The sequence below is a fragment of the Phoenix dactylifera genome, chromosome 3, assembly GCF_051530095.1.
Source record: "Phoenix dactylifera cultivar Ajwa chromosome 3, Ajwa_hap1_PhDact_Kaust_v1.1, whole genome shotgun sequence".
Taxonomy (NCBI): Eukaryota; Viridiplantae; Streptophyta; class Magnoliopsida; order Arecales; family Arecaceae; genus Phoenix; species Phoenix dactylifera.
In genome coordinates this window covers 33,609,304-33,631,535 of record NC_143192.1, presented here as the reverse complement: position 1 = coordinate 33,631,535, position 22,232 = coordinate 33,609,304, and the positions used below count along the sequence as shown (strand labels likewise).

General features: G+C 44.5%; 1 protein-coding gene and 1 long non-coding RNA gene across 2 annotated transcripts; one reads left to right on the top strand and one right to left on the bottom strand.

Moving 5' to 3' along the window:
* The first annotated feature begins 5,058 nt into the window (after positions 1 to 5,058).
* LOC149768049 (uncharacterized) lies at positions 5,059 to 6,510 on the top strand. The gene is made up of 2 exons (XR_016399843.1): positions 5,059 to 5,386; positions 5,610 to 6,510. It is a non-coding gene; the product is annotated as an uncharacterized LOC149768049 (long non-coding RNA).
* On the bottom strand, positions 6,294 to 10,525 carry LOC103717420 (putative cysteine protease RD19D). Its single transcript, XM_089929574.1, has 4 exons — positions 10,025 to 10,525; positions 7,289 to 7,408; positions 6,911 to 7,154; positions 6,294 to 6,749 (listed from the first exon to the last, which is right to left on the bottom strand). The coding sequence occupies exons 1-4, from the start codon at positions 10,505 to 10,507 to the stop codon at positions 6,466 to 6,468; spliced, it is 1,131 nt and encodes a 376-aa protein (XP_089785700.1). The 5' UTR covers positions 10,508 to 10,525; the 3' UTR covers positions 6,294 to 6,465.
* Positions 10,526 to 22,232: the final 11,707 nt, after the last annotated feature.

Sequence of the window (22,232 nt, the reverse complement as noted above, 5' to 3'; positions counted from 1 at the left end):
GTTTAGTTTAAGTTTGGATCCAAGGGATCAAAAAAGTATGAGGTGAGAAAGATGTTGTGATACGTGTCTTAGATTTATTGTTTAAATTGAGAAGAGAAGTGGAGAGGAAGAAAAGGGATGTTGTTTAGCATGAAGAGGGGTTTGAAAATTTGATTATTAATAGAGAAAGCCTTCAATCAAGCAAATCTATTAGAATTATTACAAGAGGATGGGCTTCGATCTTACAAGCATAAGAGACTATACCTGGCCTGCTATCTAGAAGTATATAGGCAATTACCTGGATCCATTTTGGATGGTCTTGTTTTCAATCTCTTCTTGATCTCCTCAATTTCACTCACCCACATCCTAGCTGCAACATGCCAAGATTTAAGTTAAAATCTTTATGTGGCTTGCTTTAAAGCTGAATACAAGATAAATTCTATCAAGAAAAGGTTGGAACCAAGGATCCAATTGTATCCCCTTGGGGATCCATTATTCTCAAATGCACCTTTGAGTCAAGGACGGCACCCTTTAGTCAAGGATTTGAAGGAAATACTTGAAACGAGTTAATCGAGGACCTCACCAGAAAAGGAAGGTGTTATTACCCTCCTTCTGTTTATACCCCGATATCCTCGCCAAGTTAAAGATTTAAATCCAATCAAATCCAATTAGATCCAATTACAAATACCACGGCCGGCCTGTGATTAGTCCACCCATGCTACAGTATCTTCTAGTCCACATGGATTATACACCAGATATGCTCCGATACCGTTTCTAATAATGTAGAAGCTTACCTTTACTAAGTAAAACTAAATAAAATAAATTTGCTATGGAAGCCTACAACCTTAACAGTCCAACTAGTTTTGCTCTAGTATATGCATGGTGGCCTCTCTGTACTTTTTATCATTAAATGGGACAACCCATACGGAAAAGAAATTTGCTATGGAAGCCTGCAACCTTGACATTCCAAATAAGTTTGTTCTAGTATATGCATGGTGGCCTCTCTTTACTCCTTAGTATCAGATGGAACAACCCATGCGGATGGTATCACACAACATGGTCATTCATTTGGTTGCAGTGTTCCTAAAGTTCCACAGTTGTTCCACATGTTATGCCGAATGGGTACGCCATCCTAGCGAGGGGCAAGCACGAAGGTAGTATTCTAGCAACTGCGACAACCTCGACCTCATTAGTGAATACTCCTGCTTTTTTTTTTGGACAATTCAGTGAAAGCTATCGCTAGTTTTACAGAGTCCTTGACCATCTCAATCACTGGATAGTTGCTAGTTGTCAGCAATTATGTCAAAGGAATAAATAACCAACATAGTGAAAATTGGGTCCCTCAACTTATGCCATGAGTTAATTCTTGGAATTGTATGTCTCTATTTTGTCCCCATTTTTTCTTTTTTCTTTCTGTAGAGACATTTGTTTGCTGACTCCAAATAATTCACATAAGGCCATATGGTTATAATTATAGTCACAATTCTTCTAATTATCACAAAGAAGTACACTACAGTATTGTAACCAAATCGTGTGCAGAAGAAGCAGCCTAATGAAACTATGCTTTCAAGTTGCTATTCGACATTTGGTGCGAAGTTACTTAAGAAGACTTCATTTAGTGAAAAATGGAGTGAAACAATCAGACCTAATTCAAGAAATTAAACAAAATGAATATAAATGGAGAGGGACAACATTTAATTCAGGCGACATGATCTGAACTTATCAGCCTTCCATATTCATGAGAAGAAAATCTAGAGTCCATCACTTGGATACTTGATTCTAGTTGAAGAAGAATTAAGAGATGTACACAATGAAAAGTTGAGTTTGATTCAACATGCACCTTATAAATAACTCAAATATATTTTCTTACAATCACATGCCAATCTTAGATGAATTAAAGATTGGGTTTCTAGTAAAACTAAGATAGGAAAAATTAAGTATTTGAAGGTCAGAGGGCATTTAGGTGCAAGGCCACCAACCCAGGATGCCTGGTAGATCTAGATTTAGTTTGCTAAAATTAACGCAAAGCTATGCCGAAATGAAGCTGGATTATTACTCTCCGTCCATGTGAACTCATGGTTGTCTCCCTCACTTCATCCACAATGTTATAAGCTTTTGCTGCAGTCCAAATTGGTGGGCAAATATGCTTTCCATGGGAGGTAATTACAATTATATATATATGCATCCCTTCAAACAAAATATGCAAAAATATGAGTATATTAGATAGTAAAAAATTATAGATCACCCATGAGAGAATCCATACATGCCTTTTTTTGGTCCTACATCAGTTATGTGCTAGAGAGATTTTGAGTACTTACACAGAACTAAGAATCTCAAAATAATACCTTCCAGCTTGCTTTTTTTTTTTTGTAAGATTGTCGATTGTAATGAAATGATATCAAACTATATCTTACTTATGGCCTATATAGATTGGGGAGCACTACAGCATGGTTCCTTTTGGAACCACAGACCGATGATAGTATTGTGATTGGATTTAAGCCTAGAAAAGATGTCAAAGCTTAAATAGAAAGAGTATATAAGAATCCATACAAGTGTATATTTAATTCACATTGATTATGCACTAGGAAGAATGTGGATAATAATACCAGGACTAAGGAATATAAAATAATAACCTATGTGGGTAAGGTCCTAGGTTGTTAAAATCCGCTTCTGGTGATCATTTAATTCACTTGGGATGGGAAAGCGTGTAACTGATTGAGCACGCACAAGACCTGATTGATATCTAGGTGAATTGAGTGATTTTACTAATGAGTGATTGGAACCAATACTCATTTAAGAAACAACAAGTCCTTGCAAAACTATCCTAGAAAAGTGGGTTAATTTATCAAAAATTTCTTCCTCAAAGAGAACCTACCGTTGAAGGCATAAGAAATTTGGTATATACAAAGTTGCTTGTCTACTTATAGAGAATTGGCATATAAAAAGTTGTTTTTAGGTTGCATGTCTACTTATCTTATATATACGAAAAAATCCTCCAATCAAAAGACATAAAAAATTGGAATGGCTCAAGAGTGTCAGTGTGATACACACAAAGTGATTGAGTACAAACTTGCCTAGCCAGTATCGAGTAGGCTTGAAAAAACTTTTCATGTGTACTGATGGGCACCCTAAAGTATTTTCCTTTATTTTGAGATTATATTATGTAGCTGCATTGGTAGATCACATATACCAAAATATAGGCATAATAATATTACCAAAGATGGGCATCCATGTTAATATCTTGAAAACTGACTTAGATGCTAACTCGTTAGTGTTTGGGTTATGAGTCAACAACTCAGCCGTGGGTGAAACATGGATTAATCCATTGACTTATGGAATCATTTATACAATATAATAATGAATATTTAGAGGAAATAAAAATTTTAAAAAAATTAAAAATATAAATAAATATAAAAGTTACGACAATCATAATTTAATTAGTTATTACATATGCAATATCCATGATCCTCGTCAGAAATAATAAAATATCTATACCATAAAAATGATAGATTATTCCAATTTATTTTATAGAAAAATAAATAAAAAGATATCTATTAGTATCTTTTACTAAATATATCTCTTATTGGATTCAGGCTTAGCATGGCTGCTAAATTTCGACCAAAGACCAACTTGGCTAAGGATTCGGGTTGCCAAGACATTGGTCTTATTGCAAGCCGCCATCACTCAGATTGGATTTGCATTAAAAATATATTTTAAAATTTAAGATATAAAAATAGAATTAATATAAAATATGTATATTTTTATAATTTTTTATTTTGATTCTACTTTTTAAACACATTGATCGACATTCTATGCTACTCTTTGATGATAGCATAAGTAGAAAATAATCATGAATTAATTAATTTTAAAACCTATGTAATTATTTATATTATGGAGAATATATCTTATTGATTTGTAATAGTACTACAATAGTTAAGATTTGAAAATACTGAAAAAATAACATAAGTATACATTGTATGTATCATTTTCTTCCAAAAGATTGAAATGATTATTTTTTTATACAAATTATTTGATTATGAAATATCATAACCTATTTAAAATAATTTCACCTAATGACACTGAATAAGTATAAAAAAGAATCAAAATGACACAACAAGAAGTTATTGTGCGGTGGTTTGGCGGTTGTATACCATGTCAAATATGAACCCTCACTCTAGGTTGCTTCAATCCCTACAGCTGTTAGTTTTGCTTAGCGATGCTTTCGGTTGTTAGTTTGTTTCTCTCTACTTATGCTTGTTAATGCTCTTTTGTAAGAGTTTAATGGGTTGACTCCCATTACTAATTTGAAAAAAAAGAATTTAGGTTTTTCTTCCTCAAAACCAGCTAATTTTTTCATGGATCCGAATGCCTTTCCAAATCCTTTAAGAAACCGGATGGGCTAGAGTTTGGTTTGCTGGTTTTCCGATCAAATTGGCTGGCCCAATGTGGCAGTAATAACTATAGGACTTAGACAAGCTCTCGGCATAGCTAATGTCAAAACTTAATTCTAAAAATAAAATAATAAAAAAATATTCATAATTTTTTTTTAATAAGAATGCTATTATGTTTGCCTAATAAACTGAATATTTTGGTGCTAAATATGGTGGGTTGGTGGTTTATTAGAGTCTAAATATTAACTTTGCCTTCAGTGCTCAGGAAAAAAAAAACTCTTTAGGCCTGTTTCAATACTTTTATAAGATTAAGCTGAAAATTATGTAGAATTCGAAGATTGAATCGTCTATTTAAGTATGGCTCTGTATCAACCAAATATCATTCAATTTAAATTCTGTAGGAAGAAAAACAATTTATAGATTTTTTTTACAACTCAAAGACTGGCTTGGGTTAGATCTGGATAAACTTTTAGAAAATACAAGCTAAATATGCTAAAATGTTTGATACTTATAAAATTTTTAATTTAATTCTGTAAAAATATTCAAACAAGCCCTGTGTTTGTGCAAGTTTGGGGTGGATTTCGGCGTAGATAAAATATTTTTTTAATAATAAAAAGCGGCTGTAGCAACTTCCCATTGACGCAAAGCCAAGCCATTTTCTCGGGGCTTGCCCTCTACCCACCGTACCCCTTCTACGGCTCCATCATTCGTTTTCAAAGCAGAAAACGCTCCCTAAAAAAACGCTTACACAAAGTAGCCAAGGCTGTGTTCTCTCCACGAAGAAAATGTTCCAGATTTTGATCGAGATCGACCGCAGCTGAAAAGAGTTAGATTGAAAATAATGATTTTTGGAGAGTTTTGGAACCGGGAACGATGCTCGCTCGAGAGAATCTCCTCTTCGAACGATATATAAGAGGAGGCAGATGGAGGACCTCGAAGAGCACCCAAGCCCGCAGTAGAGAAGCCCTTGTCCTCCTCCGTTTAGAGCAGGCTCCTCTCCTTCGAATCCCTTTGAGGTATAAATCCCATCGATCTAGAGCTCGGGTTTGTGATTTCTTGGACAAGGTATTGTCTTGAATGTGAATTGATGAATATCCTTGGAAGAAATCTGTGCTTCATTTTACACCGATAATTGCACTTTCTACTATGTCGGATCTGCAGTTAAATTTCAAAATATGAACTTATGATCGGACGATATGTTGTGTTTGAGTTAGTGGTGTTGGGGAATTTCGATGCTAGGTTATGCAGAATTCCTGTTTGATGCAAGAGCTGCGAGAGGAACAGAGCTTTTGATTTAATCTCGCTGTTTCTGGTTTATGTGTAGTTGCGTACTTGTTAGGTTTCATCAAGGGGGTGACAAAAAAAGGATGGCCTGCTAGAAGGTAAAGCAGAGAGATTTGTAACTTGTTAGGAGGACAGAGGCTACCATTTATGTTGAAGGCCAATCTGGAGGTGGGCAGTCATCCTATTTGTACACCCTGCAAGTATTTGCATTGTAATAAAATGCTCCATAAGATGAAACTAATCCACAAGTAGAAAAAAAAGATTACAGTGTTCTTAGATAGAATCAATGAAAACTGCTGATACTATTATCACAAAATTTCCAATGAGTCCATGAGAAAATTTCAGGGTTTGAATTATGATGAGATTGCCTATTTGGATATAATATTATGGAGAAAAGACATTCCTCAAGGGATTACGGATGAAATAGGGAACAAGGAAATAATCAAAAACCAGATGAAACAACAAAAAATCAAGGTCAGAGAAACAGAGAGAGATCTTTAATAATATCTTGAAAAGCTGAAAACATAGCTAGCCAAGGCAGAGTGGTTTACTCACAAAAGAGTAATGGTAAAGGGTGTGGAAATTACATATTCACCTAATAAGCTGATAGGAGCTGCAGAAAAGGAGAAATTAGATAGATTTACTTGGAAAAGTATGGAACTAACAACCCCAACATTTTTCAGATTTCTAGCTGAACTACGTTACTGTAACAACAAAACAACAAATATATACAAAGCGAACATTGTTTGCTGCAGCATACTATTAGTGTCACGCAAGTTCGTGCTTCTAAATTAAACACGAAGATACACTTCTAACCAGTTTCTGTGGCCAATGTTGCTGCCACTGCAGAGGCCATGCTATCGATTCCGCAAATGTTGTGGCCTCTGCATAGTCGATAATATCCATTTTCTCCCCAATGCTTTCCCCATGAGTTCTTTATGATCCAGTATGGTCGGTACCCAAGCCTCAGAATGGAGAATCCTCTAGCTCCATATCCAACCAGCAGCACCCCATGGTTCAGCCACCGCTTGAAGCAGATCAATGGGCATGAGACACCTCGAACATATGTCTGCATGAAAGCTGCATTCAATCCTACTGCATGAACATAAAAACAAACATAAATGATCAGTATAAAATTAACCTAAGAAATGAGTGAGCTTACAACTTGAAAATGCTTACATGCTCTGTTATGGAGAAAAAAACATCAACTTGAAAATAAATGGAAGTCTTATTAAGATCCCTGCAGGGGGCTTTACCTGCGAGAGGACCATGATGGACTAGATTGGCCATGATCTGGTCTTCGTCAAGAGGTATGTTGGTGAAATTTGTGACTCGAACGGCAACTTTACTCTTGTTGAACCTGCATTCACCTTGTTTTCCAGTGTAAGGATAAGACTTATCCTCTTGTAAGCCACCTGCTTGCATTAAGTACTTGTAGGAATTTGTCATTAGACCGCCATTGCACCCATTATTGCATGCATCCTTCTCCACTGTGTCGCACTTCATATTTGCAAATAACAACAATTACGAAACTACTATTATGCATCAGAGGTAAAAAATGAAAAGAGGAAGAAGCAGAATTCTAGAAGCGTATTCATCTATTTTAAAGGAAGATTTATCAGTGGGTGTACAACCGTGTGATCGCAGTCTATGAGCTGCTGTTCGCTAAGGCTCAGAAGCTTCCCGGTTGCAATAAAGTTTGCTCCTTCAACAGCTCCAGTTGTGCTGAATGCCCAACAAGATCCGCAACTTCCCTGCATTTAAAATACCAAGCCATTTCAGAAAAGTAGTTTTCATGCAGCTTCATATCTCACGTAACTGCACTGCCTACTTTTGTTCTTTTCCAATTTCTAGTTATAAGTGTTTCTTTGAGCAATCCATTACGACCAAATTCGTTCCTCTATGCCATCCAAAATTGTCATTCATGGGACATTAAGGGAACTTCAAACCACCCTCGCTAGGTTTCCAATAGTTAACTAATTTTGTTTATCATGCAGCTGAGTTGTTACTCGAGATAGCATTAAGTTACCCGTCAGTCGCAGTGATTCTGACTTGATTCCTGAACCACAAAAAAGTAAAAGAAATCCAAATCCAGGTCCTTATCGAATGATGAGTGTAGTAGTATTATCTTCCTGCTGGAAATGTAAATCTGGCCAAAAATTGGATAATGAGGGTGAGACCTGAATCCAGGCCAAATTCTTCTTCTTCTTTATTCTTTTTGTCTAAAAGAAAAATCACATTCTAACAAATTCAACTCCCCAACTATTACGGGTGTTACTGCACATTCACAGACGAGTTGGTAATCCAGGAAATCACTATTTGCGAAGTCCACCTCCAACCAAATGCCGTGAGAAAAAGCAACCAGCAGTTTTCCTTACTCCCATCCAGGGTGCAAACAATTTCTAGTACAATGCCAATTCCAATCCTCAGCATATAGCACCCTTCCAGAGCAGTCCAGAGCCGGGTCAACTTTATTGACAATATAATCATACAAGTTTGGCATCAGATTGCCGATTGCCAATTTGGACAATTTGATTTGGTTCTCATTTTATCACGACGATTGGTTTAATTTCTTTCTCGTTCCATATGCAGGGCCGGCTGGAAAGCCCCCGGGAGGCTGACCAAAGGGAAGCAAAGGCCCCATATAAAATGGGATCACGAGCTGGCTACGAGTCTTCCCCCTTGATGGAAGGGAGGTGGAGAGTTTCCTGGCCTGCAGAGGGGCAATTTGGGAAGTTGGGGACAGTAGTTTTGTTTTGGGTGGGGAGAGGGAGAGGGGGGGAGAGAGAGAGAGAGAGAGAGAGAGAGAGAGGAGGGATTTGGTTGGCTTGATGGACGCCTGAAGCCACTCTTATCTTTCATCCCTTCTCTTTTTTGGTTTTGGTCTTGGTTTTCCTTCCCTCACATTACTCCTGATCCAGCTGGGCCATCCGGAAGAAAGATAGGGGGATTGGAGATGGACTTCTTGGAGGCTGGAGATTCTTTTAGTTTTCTCCTCTCGATTTCTTCTCCCCTCTTGGGTGGTAGAGAGAGAAAAGAAAGGAGGGGGTTGAATGGCTGCTGTGCTGTGATGTTGCAGTTGCTGCTTGGGTACTCACTTGAAGGGGAGATTGGTGGGATGGGACTTTTATTAATTAGATGGAGTGAATTTCCCATAATGACCCTACTTTATGCTGTTAATGAGCCGAGCTACTCGGGCTCGGCTCGGTAAAAGCTCGGCTCGGTAGTCAAACGAGCCCAAACCCGAGCCCAATATGAGGCTCGTTTACACTCGAGTCCGAGCAACTCACGAGCCCAAACGAGCTCTAGTCTTCCACTGAATTTTTTTTTTCAGCACCATAATTCATAAAAATATAATCACATAGAGAAAAATAGCTTGTTATCGAGCTCGAGCCTGAGCTCGAGCCCGATTACAAGCCCGAGCTCGGGCTCGTTCTAGAGTTCGTAATTGAAACGAGCTTTATGAACTCAAGCCCGAGCCTTTGCTTTGCCAAGCAAGCCCGAGCTCGAGCCCAAAATAGAGCTCGTTACCGAGCCTGAGCCCGAGCCCGAGCCTGAGCTTCTGTGAAACGAGCCGAGCCGAGCTCTCCCAGGCTCAGGCTCGGGCTCGGCTCGTTGAAAGCCCTACTTATAGAGAGGTTCCTTTATAGACAAATTCTTTTCTTTATTTTGACCATGAAGTGCCATGGGATGACCTTTTCCTATTCGGCTACATAGTAAACAGTATTGCCAAGCATTATCTCAATTATTTAATCAGTTTCGTGGCCCTTCATTTAGAGTAATTATTTTTATGTGCTTCCATTCAAGAATTATATTAAATTGAAAAGGCTTCTTGTCTACCTTTGTTAGATTCAGGTATCTTTGTTGAAATAGTATACTTGATAGCTATCTATTTTCATATATTTTTTTAAGTATTTTATATTTATTAAAATAATTATTATTAAAAAAAAAAAGCTTCGTTCATTGGATTCGCCTTAGGCCCCAAAATGTATAGAGCCGCCCCTGATGATTTATAGTTCAACTTAGTCACTCATAATCTAACCATTGTCAAAATCATGATTCATAATTTGTAACTCGTCAATTCAGATGATCTCTCGCAACAGTAAAATCCATGCATGTTATAATGAAACAAAGATTTCTTTCTCGTTTCTATGACAGATGATTTGTACGTAGTTCAACTTATTCAGTGAAGTCACTCATATTCTAACCATTGCCAATATATTGCCTTCCTAACAGCTCCTAGAATGAACTATCCATCTATCTATCTATAAATATATAATTATACGATTACGACTTTGGAAACTCGTATACTTAACAACGGAGGTGTCAGGCCGGCCAATGTCTGCAAACCAAATCCCGGATTCACTTACCTGTTTCTTCACGTCCGTGACAGCCCCCTTCTCCCTCCAATCAAAGCTTGATGGCAACCCGTCCACCTCCATCCTCGGCGCGGTCGGATACTCCACGGAGGCGCCGCCCTTATCATCCTTCGCCGCCATTCCCATGAACGCCCGCTCGAACTCCTCCTCGGTGAAGTCGGAGAAGGGCGTGATTCCGTGCACCGCCGTGGGGTCCAGCGCCTGGTGCTCCGCCGCCCTCGCCAGGTTCTTCGCGAACACCCCCAGCCGGCGGCCGTACTCCTCCAGGCTCCCGTACTCCTTCCCGTATCTCCTCATGAAAGCCCGGAATCGCAGCTCGGTGGCTCCCACCCGGCGGTGACCGGCAAGGTCTGTCACCGGCCGGATCTTGGGATCCTCGAGGGGGTCCGATGCGCCTGCGGAGCAGTATAGCAAGTAGACAGCGGCGGCGAGCACGGCGGCGAAGGATGGGGGGTTTCTTCCTCCCTTCTCCATCCTGATTCCTGGGGGGGTCGGTGAATGGGTTAGCTCTTTACTCCTCCTTATAATGGGATCAATTGTAACGTTTGACTTTGGGCTTCATTTTCAGTCATATTACGGGTCTACCATGGAGGGTGAGCTGTTAAATTTGGTTTATTGGAAAGGCAGTTGGGTAATTTAGTGCAGGTGGCAGGACAGCGGTGGCTGCATGCGAGGTCTTTAACGTCCACGTGGATTGTTTTGATATCCACGTGGCATCACGGGAGCACTTTGGGTGAGCACAAGGGTTGGGCCTTCAGGCCCATTCTATGTGCCTGTGTTGGGTTTGTAGTTGGGCCACATGATGGCTTTGTAACTGGTGGTAGGTAGCATTTCCCAACCTTAATGGGTGAGTTGGTCTCCTCTGACTCAAAATTAGTACTAATACAATAGGCTACTTATTGGATGACTTGGCTCAACCAACATGCTGTAATCCAATTCAACCTACGGAGTCATGGCTTTGAAATACTTAACCACTCCATTCGCCCTAATGTCATAGTTATGTTTGCAAATCGGGTATTAAGTTAAAATATTTTGTATCTTGAAATCTCAATTACAAGTACATTTTCATATTTAAGCTTGCCCATGGTATTATTTGGGCCGGATTGTGGTTCGCTAAGTGATCCAATGGATCGAAAAAATTTACCATGAATTTATCTCCCAATATGACCTGGGAAGCCAATGCTTGGATAGAGATCTGAAGTCTTGATCTTAAACAGAATTAGGTGAAATTCATGTTATACTTGATCCAGCTTGGTCCATTTGCAAACACTTGATCAGCAAAAAAAAAAAAATGGCTTCTTGAGAGGAATTGAAGTCACAATCGCTGGGGCTGGACTTAGAATTTGTGAAATTGCCAAGAAATAAACGAGCTTTAGAGGGTAGTCTTGATCGGCAGCAATTACAGTGTCACATAACAATTGTTAGTAAGGTTTCACCAAAACTTCACAAAATCACGAACTTTAAAATAAAATTTAATATAGGATTAGTTGACTATATTCAGTTAAGTCCAATATTCACAAAGTTTCCCAAGATCCATAAAAGCTTGCAAGCTTATTTTTGTATTATAAATTATTTATAATAATACGAATTTTTATTTGGTGATTAATAGTGATAAGCAGTCAAAATATCTTATTGTCGATCAAATTGGCTTAGGATGGGGGCTCTCAAAAAGATCCGCTATCAAGCTTGAAGCAATTTATTAGCTTGGACCTTCAGCAGTCAGAATATTTCCTGGGGAATTAGTTTGCATGCGAACTCGCAATTCTCAAAAAATAAGGTAGTTCCGTGTGAAATTTTACTTGTTCATGTGCAAACTAATGATCCTCTAATCAAAATACCTTCTGTTTATTTCCACTAATCAAAAGAGGCCTGGTTTCAGTTTGATGATGAGACCAAGTTTTACCTTTAATACAACGGGTAGATATATTTGCCCACCAAAGATTATATTTGCAGATGCTTATATAAGAAAATATATAAATAAACCTATCTTATGCAATCAATTTAAGCTTTTGGGACAAATTGTAATTTTAACATAGTATCAGAGCAGAGGTCCTGAGTTCGTTCTTCGCACTCTTAAACCCCATTATTAAACATTTCACATGTTGGGCTCACCACTTTTCTTGCTAGAAGATGACACGATGAAATAGCTATTATCTCATAATATCTTTTTTAATGACTCCCTTAATAATAGTAATCAATTGATTAAGACAATGATTCATGTCCTAACATCCAACTTGACTAATTAATTCGATGGTATGTGAATGGGACTTGGAAGTGATGTGTATATTGTTATATTCATACGGGACTAGCCATGGAAAAGATGGGTTTTGGTGCATCTGCTTTACTCTAGTATGGTCCAGCCCAAGGGTAGCTCAATAATGTGTAACCTTTACAGAGAGTTAAACTGGCGTTATAAGAACAACTCGTGCATCATTTCTCGTGCATCAGGAGGAAGCTTCTTCCTCTCTTTAATCTTTTGAAGTTCTGCTAGTGACTTTTAGTACCCTGTTATTCCTGCTTTCATTTTCCCTTTCTTTCTGCACTTCTATCTGCTATACTTTCATTACCTGAACGAAAGTGATTGGACAAGTGACCAATAAAAAAGAAGTTCCGAATTTGTTTATGTTTTGTCTGGCTGTCATACTGAACCCTAAACTTCTTTTATCCATGCTTGGGACTGGCATTTGCAGTGTTTATATTTCATCCTCCTCTTTTTTTTTTTTTTTTTTTTTTTTTTTTTTTTTTTTTTTTTTTTTTTTTTCCGAAACGGGTGCTTCATACAGAACGTGTATGAATACACCCAATAAGATCAAAATACAATATCTCGCGGAGTGCCAGTGGCAGCTCCCCCTCCCCTGACCAAAGGGCGTAACCCGAATGGTGGGCCGCATAGGCGGCCACCCAATCAGCCGCCCCATTGGCCTCCCGAAATACATGCTTGGCCTGGATGGCCCCCCCATCTCTCATCATCCTGACTATATCGCGGATCAAGGGGTGGTCTAAGCTCTCACCCCTCAACCCCTTCTGAATCCATCCAATAACAGTAGCTGAGTCGCCCTCCAAAATAATCGAGCTGGTCTGCGTCATCGCCCGTGCATGTCGAAGCCCCGCCCAGGCAGCGCGCAGCTCTGCTCCCGGGACTGATGTAGCGAACAACTGGCAGCCACCTGCGGCCACAACCCTGGAATGCAGGTCCCGTATGACAAAACCTGCACCACCTCGCGAGCCGCCATCCAACACAGACCCATCAAAGTTGACCTTGAGGAAGCTCGGGGGTGGGGGCTCCCAGGTGAAAAACACCATCTGAGGAGCTGCCAGAGCAAGGGGGGAACCCCAGGTGTCCCGAGCTGTCAAAGGTCTAACTAAGGAAGGGATATGGCTGATCTCCGTGGCCTGTGCTCGAGCAAACTCTGCTGCAAACCTCGGTGACACCCTGCGCTGGCCGAGAGTACGAGCATTCCTTGCCAGCCAGATCTGAAGGGCTGTGCAAGTCGCTCTGATGCCCTCCTCATGAGTCTGCGGACTAGCTAGCCACTGCCGCGTCACACTAAGGAACTGTATTCGCGCACATCGGGCCCCCTGCGGGATCCCTGTCTACTGCCATGTCGACATCGCCCAAGTACACTGAAAGAGCACATGGTCCACTGTCTCCTCAGCTCCACACGTCCCGCACTCCGCAGGGATCCCCCAGCCACGCCTGCTCAGCACTGCTCTCGTCGGAAGGCGGTCCCAGAACACCTTCCACAAAAAGAGAGCTGCCCTCGGGTGAAGGCCGGACCTCCAGATCCAAGCGCAATCTGACCCCGGCTCGTGCTCTGGCTGAATGGCGCGGGAGAGGTCTCCCAGTCTAACACCGGCCCGGCTCGAAGTGTCCCAAACTCTGACATCCGGCCCCCCACATCCTGGTAACGGGAGTGACCGAATCCTCACAGCTAGGTGTACCCCGAAGAACAGCCGTAACCTGGCCTCATCCCACTCTGCCCCTCCTGGTACTAGGAGATCGCACACCCGTAGCCCCTCCACTGCCTCTGTATCAACCATGGTCGGCCAGCGACTCAGGGGAAGGGTGTCCACCCACGCATCACTGGTCACATCAATACTCCGGCCATCGCCGATCAACCACCTGGTATGTGCTGCAACTGATGGCAGGTACCTCCCGATCTCGCGCCACATGAAGGAGACTCGACGACCGGTCCGTGCTGCTGCTGAAGCCCCCCGACCATATCTAGCTGCCATCACCTGACTCCAGAAGCTGTGCGGCACTAACATAAACTGGGCCGCGTGCCGGGCAATGAGTGCCTCACGCCTCTCAATGAGGGACTGCACCCCTAGACCACCCTCGCTAGTAGGAAGGCAAACCTGCTCCCAAGCTACCAGATGCACTCCATGGCCTCCACTATATGACCCCCACAGAAAGCTCCGAAGAAGGCGCTCGATCCTCAGCAGAATCGTCTTCGGTACCACTATGTTGGCCATAAGGTACACCGGAATAGATCCCAGCACTGATCTGACCAATGTCACTCTCCCCATCATAGATAGGGAGGATGCCCTCCATCCCTCCAGCCTGCTCTGGACCCGCTGCACCAAGCCCAAGCACTCGGCCACCCGTAGCCTCCGACCCGTGATAGGGACGCCAAGGTAGGTCAGCGTCCCCTCTTGCTCCGGTACCTGCAGTATCCCTCTGATCTCCTGTCTGACTCCGCTCTCTGTGCTGGGGCTGAAGAAAATGGCAGACTTGAGGAAGTTCACTCTTTGACCGGATGCCACGCAATAGTCTGCCACCACCCTGTGTAGGACCCGTGCCTCTGGAATCCGTGCCCTGGCCAAGAGAAGACAGTCATCAGCAAAGAGTAAATGGGAGATAGGGCGAGCCCCCGGTGCTGGCACATAGGCCTCCAGCTCCCGGCTGGCACACGCTCCCTGCAAAGCACGGGATAAAATATCAGCACAGATAATAAACAAATAAGGGGATAAGGGACATCCCTGTCGTAATCCCATCGTGGACTCGAAGAAAATTGATGGAGTGCCGTTGACCAAGATAGAAAACTTTGGCCCCCGGACACACCCCATAATCCACCCAATCCACTGCCTGGGGAAGCCGTGCACCTCCAGTACCCGCTGGAGAAAACTCCACCTGATCCTGTCGTAAGCCCGCTCCATGTCCAGCTTGACTGCCATCAAGCTGTGCCGCTTCGATGCCCGCCGAAGATCCCACATCATTTCCTGGGCTAACATAACATTATGAGAAATATTTCTACCAGCTACAAAGGCCCCCTGTTCCTGACTAATGATGCCAGGTAAAAGGGGCTTCATCCTGCCCACCAAAATCCTTGCCACAACCTTGTATAAGGTTGTGCACAGGCTAATGGGCCTAAAGTGACAAGGCTCAGCCGCATCCTGGCGCTTAGGCATAAGCGTGATGAAGGTGGCCTTCCAATCCTCAGGCATCGCTGCCTGGGTGAAAAAGCACTGGATGGCCTCCACCACTGCTGGTCGGATAATACCCCAATACCGCCGGAAGAAGAAAGGGGGGAAACCATCGGGTCCCGGGGCCTTGTCAGCTGCCAAGGCCCAGACCGCCTCATGCACCTCCTGTGCCATCACCGGTCGGATCAGGGATGCACACTCAACCTCACCAATACCCACGTCCACCCTGAGAGGGTAGTGACCATCATGGGCCTCCTCATCCTCTGTCCATCTAGCGCGGAAAAAATCAAGCAAGACCTGTCGAATGGCAGGCTCACCCTCCACCCGATGGCCGGACCTATCACGCAGGGAATGGATCATGCTCCATCGTCTCCGGATGACTGTCGTCCGATGAAAGAAGCTTGTATTACGATCACCCTCGCTTACCCACTGCACACGAGATTTCTGTCTCCAGAAGACCTCATGTTGCCGTAGCAGCGAATGGTGAGTCGCAAGTAGGCCCTGAAGATCAACCATATCGTCCTTCGGAAGCACGCCCCCTAGGTCTTCCTTCCTTTGCAGCTCAGCGATCGAGGTCTCTATCCCCTCCAAACGCCGAAAAATGTTACCCACAACCTCGCGGTTCCAACGGCGCAAGCGCCTCTTGGTCTTCTACCCCATAAAACTTCACCTGATACGCTCAGATCAAGGATGTAAAAATGGCCAGTAACTTCTGGACTAAGGCTAGATGGGCTCGGTTATACAACTCAGGACCTCATCCAAAATGACTAGCTAGAAGTTATTATTTGAACTTTTGATCATGTATAAGTACTAAAAATCTCCTCGGCGAATAACTGATGTGGGACTAAACATACATCCATATAGATCCTCACATACTCCCCATATTTAAGCCCTGACATCTTCGTCATGCTAAGGATTCAAATCCATTCAAATCTAATCACATACACTACGATAGGCCCGTGGTCAGCATGCTGCAGTGTCGACATAGGCTTTGGGCTAAGTTCACTCTGATACTATTTGTAACAACGTAGGAGCTATCCAAAATGACTAGCCAGAAGTTATATTTGAGTTTCTTGATCCTATATAAGTACGCAATATCTCCTCAGCAAATAACCAATGTGGGACTAAACACACGCCTGCATGGGTCCTCACATCAGTACTTAACCATTTTAAGCTTTGGTGCCAAATCCACCGTAGAGATTCCTACCTCTGATCACTAGAAGCTACTGGACTTTCATGGTATATATGGATGGCTAGCTAAAATATTTAAAACTTTCCTGATATTTAAATCCTTGTTATTTTTTTTATTTCCTTTGAACCTAGATAATGACAAGAGGCATGTTAGAATGCATGCAACCGTTCTTGCACTTTATTCAAATGCTAGTGGAAACCTCTAGCTTCCCCTCTCATTTTAATATGCACCGTTTCATTATGAGAGTATCTGAATCCACCCTGCTTTGTGCCACCATATGGTGTCACTGGTTGATCACTAGATTCGCTACCTACTGATGGTGTGCAAGTGAGAGGCTGCAGGAGGTGCATGTGTTCATTTTGATCTTTACCTACAAGTTGATGGAAAGGATGATTTGGCTGCAAATGAGATCGTCCGTCAGTACTCATGGGAGAATACTACCTATAGTGCACATCAGGGAATGCCTTCAATTAACTCGTCGCATTGGATTCCAGTGGAACTCTGTTTGTACTAAAGCTGGGATTCTCCTGAACCGAGAGGTTTTGTACCTTGATTTCGTGGCTTTTTACCTTGGCTTGTTACCTTGAATCCGTTCCCCTGGCTTAAAGTGGCAAGGGATGGTATCATCTCAAACAACGTTTGGTTGTGCCATTCATAATGTTTTAGAAATTGTAAAATAGATCCTAAAATAATTTTACAGCCTAGAGTGTTGACATAGAGTATGTCACGCCCCCATCCCGAGATCGCGGGCCGGGGGTCGCGCCAACCGCCGCACACCCGTAGGAAACTCTCCCCACGAGCATGCAAGGCATCTAAACCAAACACCTCAATTATGAAATTCCAAAATAATTTAACAGAATAAATTGAAATCTTATTCCATTGACTAACTCAAGTCATAATGTCTCACAAGTCTAAATATGCAGCGGAATAATCATTTACCAACATGCAGAAACCTAGTTCTTAAAATAATAAAAGTCCACCAATCATAATAAATGTCCATAATAACAAATCAACTTAAATAACCCTAATCTAAGATAACTTGTGCCACAATCCTTCTAGTCGCTCTCCCAATTTGAATCCCCAATAGACTAGTTCTCGAAATCTGTAAAACAACAAGAGATGGTATAATGAGCTAGACAGCCCAGTAAGTAATGAACACTCTAGCTAGATAAATCAAGCACTAATATGTGGAAAATAAATAAATATGCAGTTCCAAAGTATAAGTCAAATATTTCTTAAATTCAAAAGATTTTTTTCGCGGTTTCAAGATTCTTTCACATATTCAATTTATCATGTCGATCCTGGACTATGACCACATGTTCCCTGTGGCAGGGTCATCAACACCGACTAATCTTCTTGCGGTGAGTCCTTCAGGACAGTCAATTGCCAACGTATCTGCCCCCATTGGCGGGGTCCTCAACATAGCCAGGTCGATAGTTCAGCTTGTTCTCTATTTCATATTTCAGTTATATATAAAAAAAACATATAATGTCAAAACCAAATGTCGTTCATATCTTAATTTCTTGCAATTTATCAGATTCAACTCAACAGCCAGGAACTATGACCACATGTTCCCTATGGTAGGGTCATATCACCGACTATTCTTCTTGCGGTACCAATGTATTAGCCCCCATTGGCAGGGTCCTCAACATAGCCCGACTGCAAGTCTGAATCTATTTCAAGTCATAATCTTTTCTTACATTATGTTTAGTGTTCCAAGCCAAAAGATACAATGTCAGAGCAATTAAACACAATTCAAATCAGAAGCAAATACGTTCAATCATAATCATATAATATTCTAAAATACACATATAATCCATGCATCAAATTCGAAATCATGAATAATTCGATTCGTGAAACATATATATAGTTTGCCGATAAATCTAGAAAAGAGGTTACATCACTTACCTTGCGAACGCGATCCACGACAAATCCAATTAATTCCACAAATCCCTTCCAGAACCTAATATTCAAAAATTGTATTCATCTTTTAAAATTCATCACAATAAATATATATAAAGACTTAAATTTTTAATATCCTCCCATGGCTGGCCCCGCAGGAGTGCCTAGCACCCCGAGTTTGGGTTCATACCCGTAAACCATTCTCTTTCTTTATTATTGTTGGGGGGAATAAGATTTTTCCCCCAAATGACACAAATGCCCCTAAGAAGCCGCACAACCTCCGACCCTGGACGGCCGAAGTCGGCGTCCGACCTCGGAATGCCCGACCTCAAGACGACTGACCTCGAGACCTCCGATCTAAGAAAAACCCCGATGTTCGAGGTCTACTCTTGTCAACCACCTACTACGGCCGTGCACCTCTGAGGTCCGGCCGAGGACCATACCCTGACGCCCCTCTGGCATTTATTGCGCATGGCCGCTGTAACCCTCCGGCTCACTCCACAATTAATGCGGATCTCCGGCTTACTCCACAATAAATGCGGATCTCCGGCTTACTCCACAATAAATACGGATCTCCGGCTTACTCCACAATAAATGCGGATCTCCGGCTTACTCCATAATTAATGCGCATGGCTCCTGTCATCTACGGACTCTCAGCTCCCCACGGCAAATTAGCCCAGCAGAGTCTAGTCGACTATGATAAGTCTCTGATCTCGGCCATACCTCCGACACCAATGCAATAATTCGCCTGGTAGCGTGCTCGTTCGGGTTGTACGACGCCCTCACCGCCGACATCAGTGCAATAATTCGCCTGACCGTGCGCCGACCTGAACAACATGCCGAGCCGTACTACGGCTTCGCCCTGTTACATCGCAGGTAAACCGACCCCCGCCTATAAAAGGGAGCCTTCGCCTCTCAGGAGGGGGTTGAAAAAATGGATACACTCTACAGATACTGTTTATCTCTCTTTTTACACTATTTGCCCCCTCCCTGACTTGAGCGTCGGAGGGCCGGCGCCGGAAAACCCGGCCACCGGTTCGTGTGCAGGCACCCAGGCGGAGGACGCCGCCAGCTGACGGATCGCCGCCCCGCCGCGAGGATCTGCTGCTCCTTCTCTCCGGCCGCCCCAGACAGAGGACGCCGCCCGCCGACCGGACGCCGCCCCGCAGTGGTGACCCGCTGCTCCCTCTCCCTCGACCGAAGATTGCCCCCGAGTCCGATTTCCAGCAACAGTTGGCGCTAGAGGAAGGGACCGAGTAGCAGTCATGAAGTTGAGAAGTAAGGGAGCCTCTAACATCTCCCGGCGTCCCCCGCAAAGTCCCGGACACTCCGTCGGGAATTCCCCAACTTTGGCTGACCTAGTCCCTCAGATCCAGCCGGAACAGTTCAATGCCCTGGTACAGCAAGTCCAGGCCCTGGCCGCCGCCGTTCAGGGCCTGCGGCGTGAGGAGGCTTTACCGACGCTTCCCCCGCAGGCCCAGGCCCCGCCGGAGCGTCTCCCCAACGGCCCAGTTCTCCCCGGCCAGAATCTACATGGCTCCTCCAGAGCCAACAATGAAGAGCGAACTTCTCCCCGGAGGGAGCTACCGGGGGAAGATTTCAACAGAAGACTCCAGCCTTCTGAGGCTGAGTCAGCCCCGGACCGCCGTGAGCCGACGCAGACCACGGCGACAGTTCCGCGGGTGGGAGAGCTTGATAGAAAGGTTGAGCACTTGGAGCGCCAAATCGCAGCGCTCCACGGTAAGAAGGCGAGGCAGGAGGGAGACTTTGAGTTCACCACCAAGTCTCCCTTCTCCCGCCAGATCGAGGACGAGCCGGTTTCCGCGAGGTTTAAAATGCCTCAGGTGGAGCCCTACAGCGGAATCACCGACCCTCTCGACCACCTGGAGAGCTATCGGGCCCTCATGGCCCTACAAGGGTCCTCGGAAGCTATACTTTGCAAGGCCTTCCCAGCAACCCTCCGAGGGACCGCTCGGCTTTGGTTTTCTGGACTGAAGCCGAACACGATATCCTCCTTTGAACAACTCGGCAGGCAGTCCGCCACCAACTTTGCTGCCAGCCGACGTCAACAACGGACGTCAGATTCCCTCTTGGACATCAAACAGAAGGAAGGGAAATCTCTTAAGGAGTACCTGGACCGCTTCACCGCCGCCACATGGGAGGTTCGCGAGCTCGACCAGTCGATAGCCATGTCGGCTCTGAAGACTGGGGTTCGCTCCTACCGACTCCTCTTCTCCATCGAGAAGAGCTTTCCGGCCGACTTCACCGAAATGTTGGCCCGGGCCCGGAAGTATGCCAAGGCCGAGGAGGCAGTTGCCTCTAGGCGGGGAGCAATTGAGCCCGCCTCTAAGAAGCAGAAGAAGCGCCGCGAGGAGCGCGGCCGACAAAGGAGCCGATCCCCCCGTCGAGAGAAGAATCTCCCCAGACTGAGGAGCCCGCCCCGTCAGCAGGGGCGACCTCAGCAGAGGACCCCTCCTCGACTGAGGTCCCCACCACGGCCTCGGACGTACCCGGAGAGATACGAGAACTATACACCCGTCAACGCCCCCCGGGCCGAGATCCTGATGGAAATCGAGGGCCGGGACTTCTTCCGACCCCCGCCGCCTATGCGAGACATGGGATTCTCCCGTAATCTCAAGAAGTACTGCCGCTTCCACCGAGATCGTGGGCACGACACGGAGGACTGCTTCCAGCTCCGGGACGAAATAGAAGCACTCATCCGTCGAGGAGTACTCAACCGGTTCGTGAGGAACCGACATGAAGAAAGGAGGCCGGCGGAGAATACCATACCATCCGAGAATCCGGACGATAACAGGCCCATTGCCGGCACCATCAACATGATTGGGAGGGCCTCGGCAGGAGCAGCCGCCCAGGGAGCATCCCCGAAGCGCCCACGCACCGATGAAGTCATCTCGTTCTCGGACGAGGACTTAGAAGGGGTCGAGACCCCCCACGATGACGCTGTGGTCATCTCAATGATTGTAAATAGGTTTGATGTAAAGCGTGTCCTAGTTGACAATGGAAGCTCAGCCAACATTTTGTACTATCATGCCTACCAAAAAATGGGGCTGCCAGAAGGACATCTCCGGAGAATTAATGCCCCGCTGGTCGGGTTCACCGGAGATTCGGTCCCGGTTGAAGGCGAGGCCAGCTTCCTTGTTACGGTTGGCCTCGCCCCCCGGGAGAGCACTGTGAGGACGGACTTCCTGGTGGTCCGTCTGCCCTCGGTCTACAACGCCATCCTTGGGCGGCCAGGGCTAAACGCCCTTCGAGCCGTGGTTTCAACCCACCATCTGCTCATGCGGTTCCCCACCGGCCAAGGAGTAGGCGAGGTCCGCGGAGACCAGCTGGTCGCCAAACAATGCTACATGGCGGCCCACGGAGCAAAGCAACCAGCCGAGGCGACGATTCAGCCTACGGGCCCCTCATTGCCCATAGAAACCCTCGATGCGAGGGACACCCTTTGGAAGAAGCAAGTAGAGCCCGGTGAGCTCCTTATTCAAGTTCCACTACAAGAAAATTTTCCCGAGCTAACCGTGCAGGTCGGCTCCGGCCTCGGCGCCCACGAGAGGGATCGCCTCGTCAGCTTCCTGCGGGACAACGCTGACGTCTTCGCCTGGCCGCCCGCGGACGTGCCAGGAATTGACCCTGAGGTCATGGTCCACCGACTCCAGGTGA

Bases quoted from the DNA above. Each gene is read 5' to 3' on its own strand.
- LOC103717420 (XM_089929574.1), bottom strand. From the start codon at position 10,507: ATGGAGAAGGGAGGAAGAAACCCCCCATCCTTCGCCGCCGTGCTCGCC. The intron at 7,155-7,288 runs GTTGTACACCCA...GCAAATATGAAG, and splicing joins TCATAGACTGCGATCACACG to TGCGACACAGTGGAGAAGGA. The intron at 6,750-6,910 runs GTAAAGCCCCCT...ATGTTCATGCAG, and splicing joins CCATCATGGTCCTCTCGCAG to TAGGATTGAATGCAGCTTTC.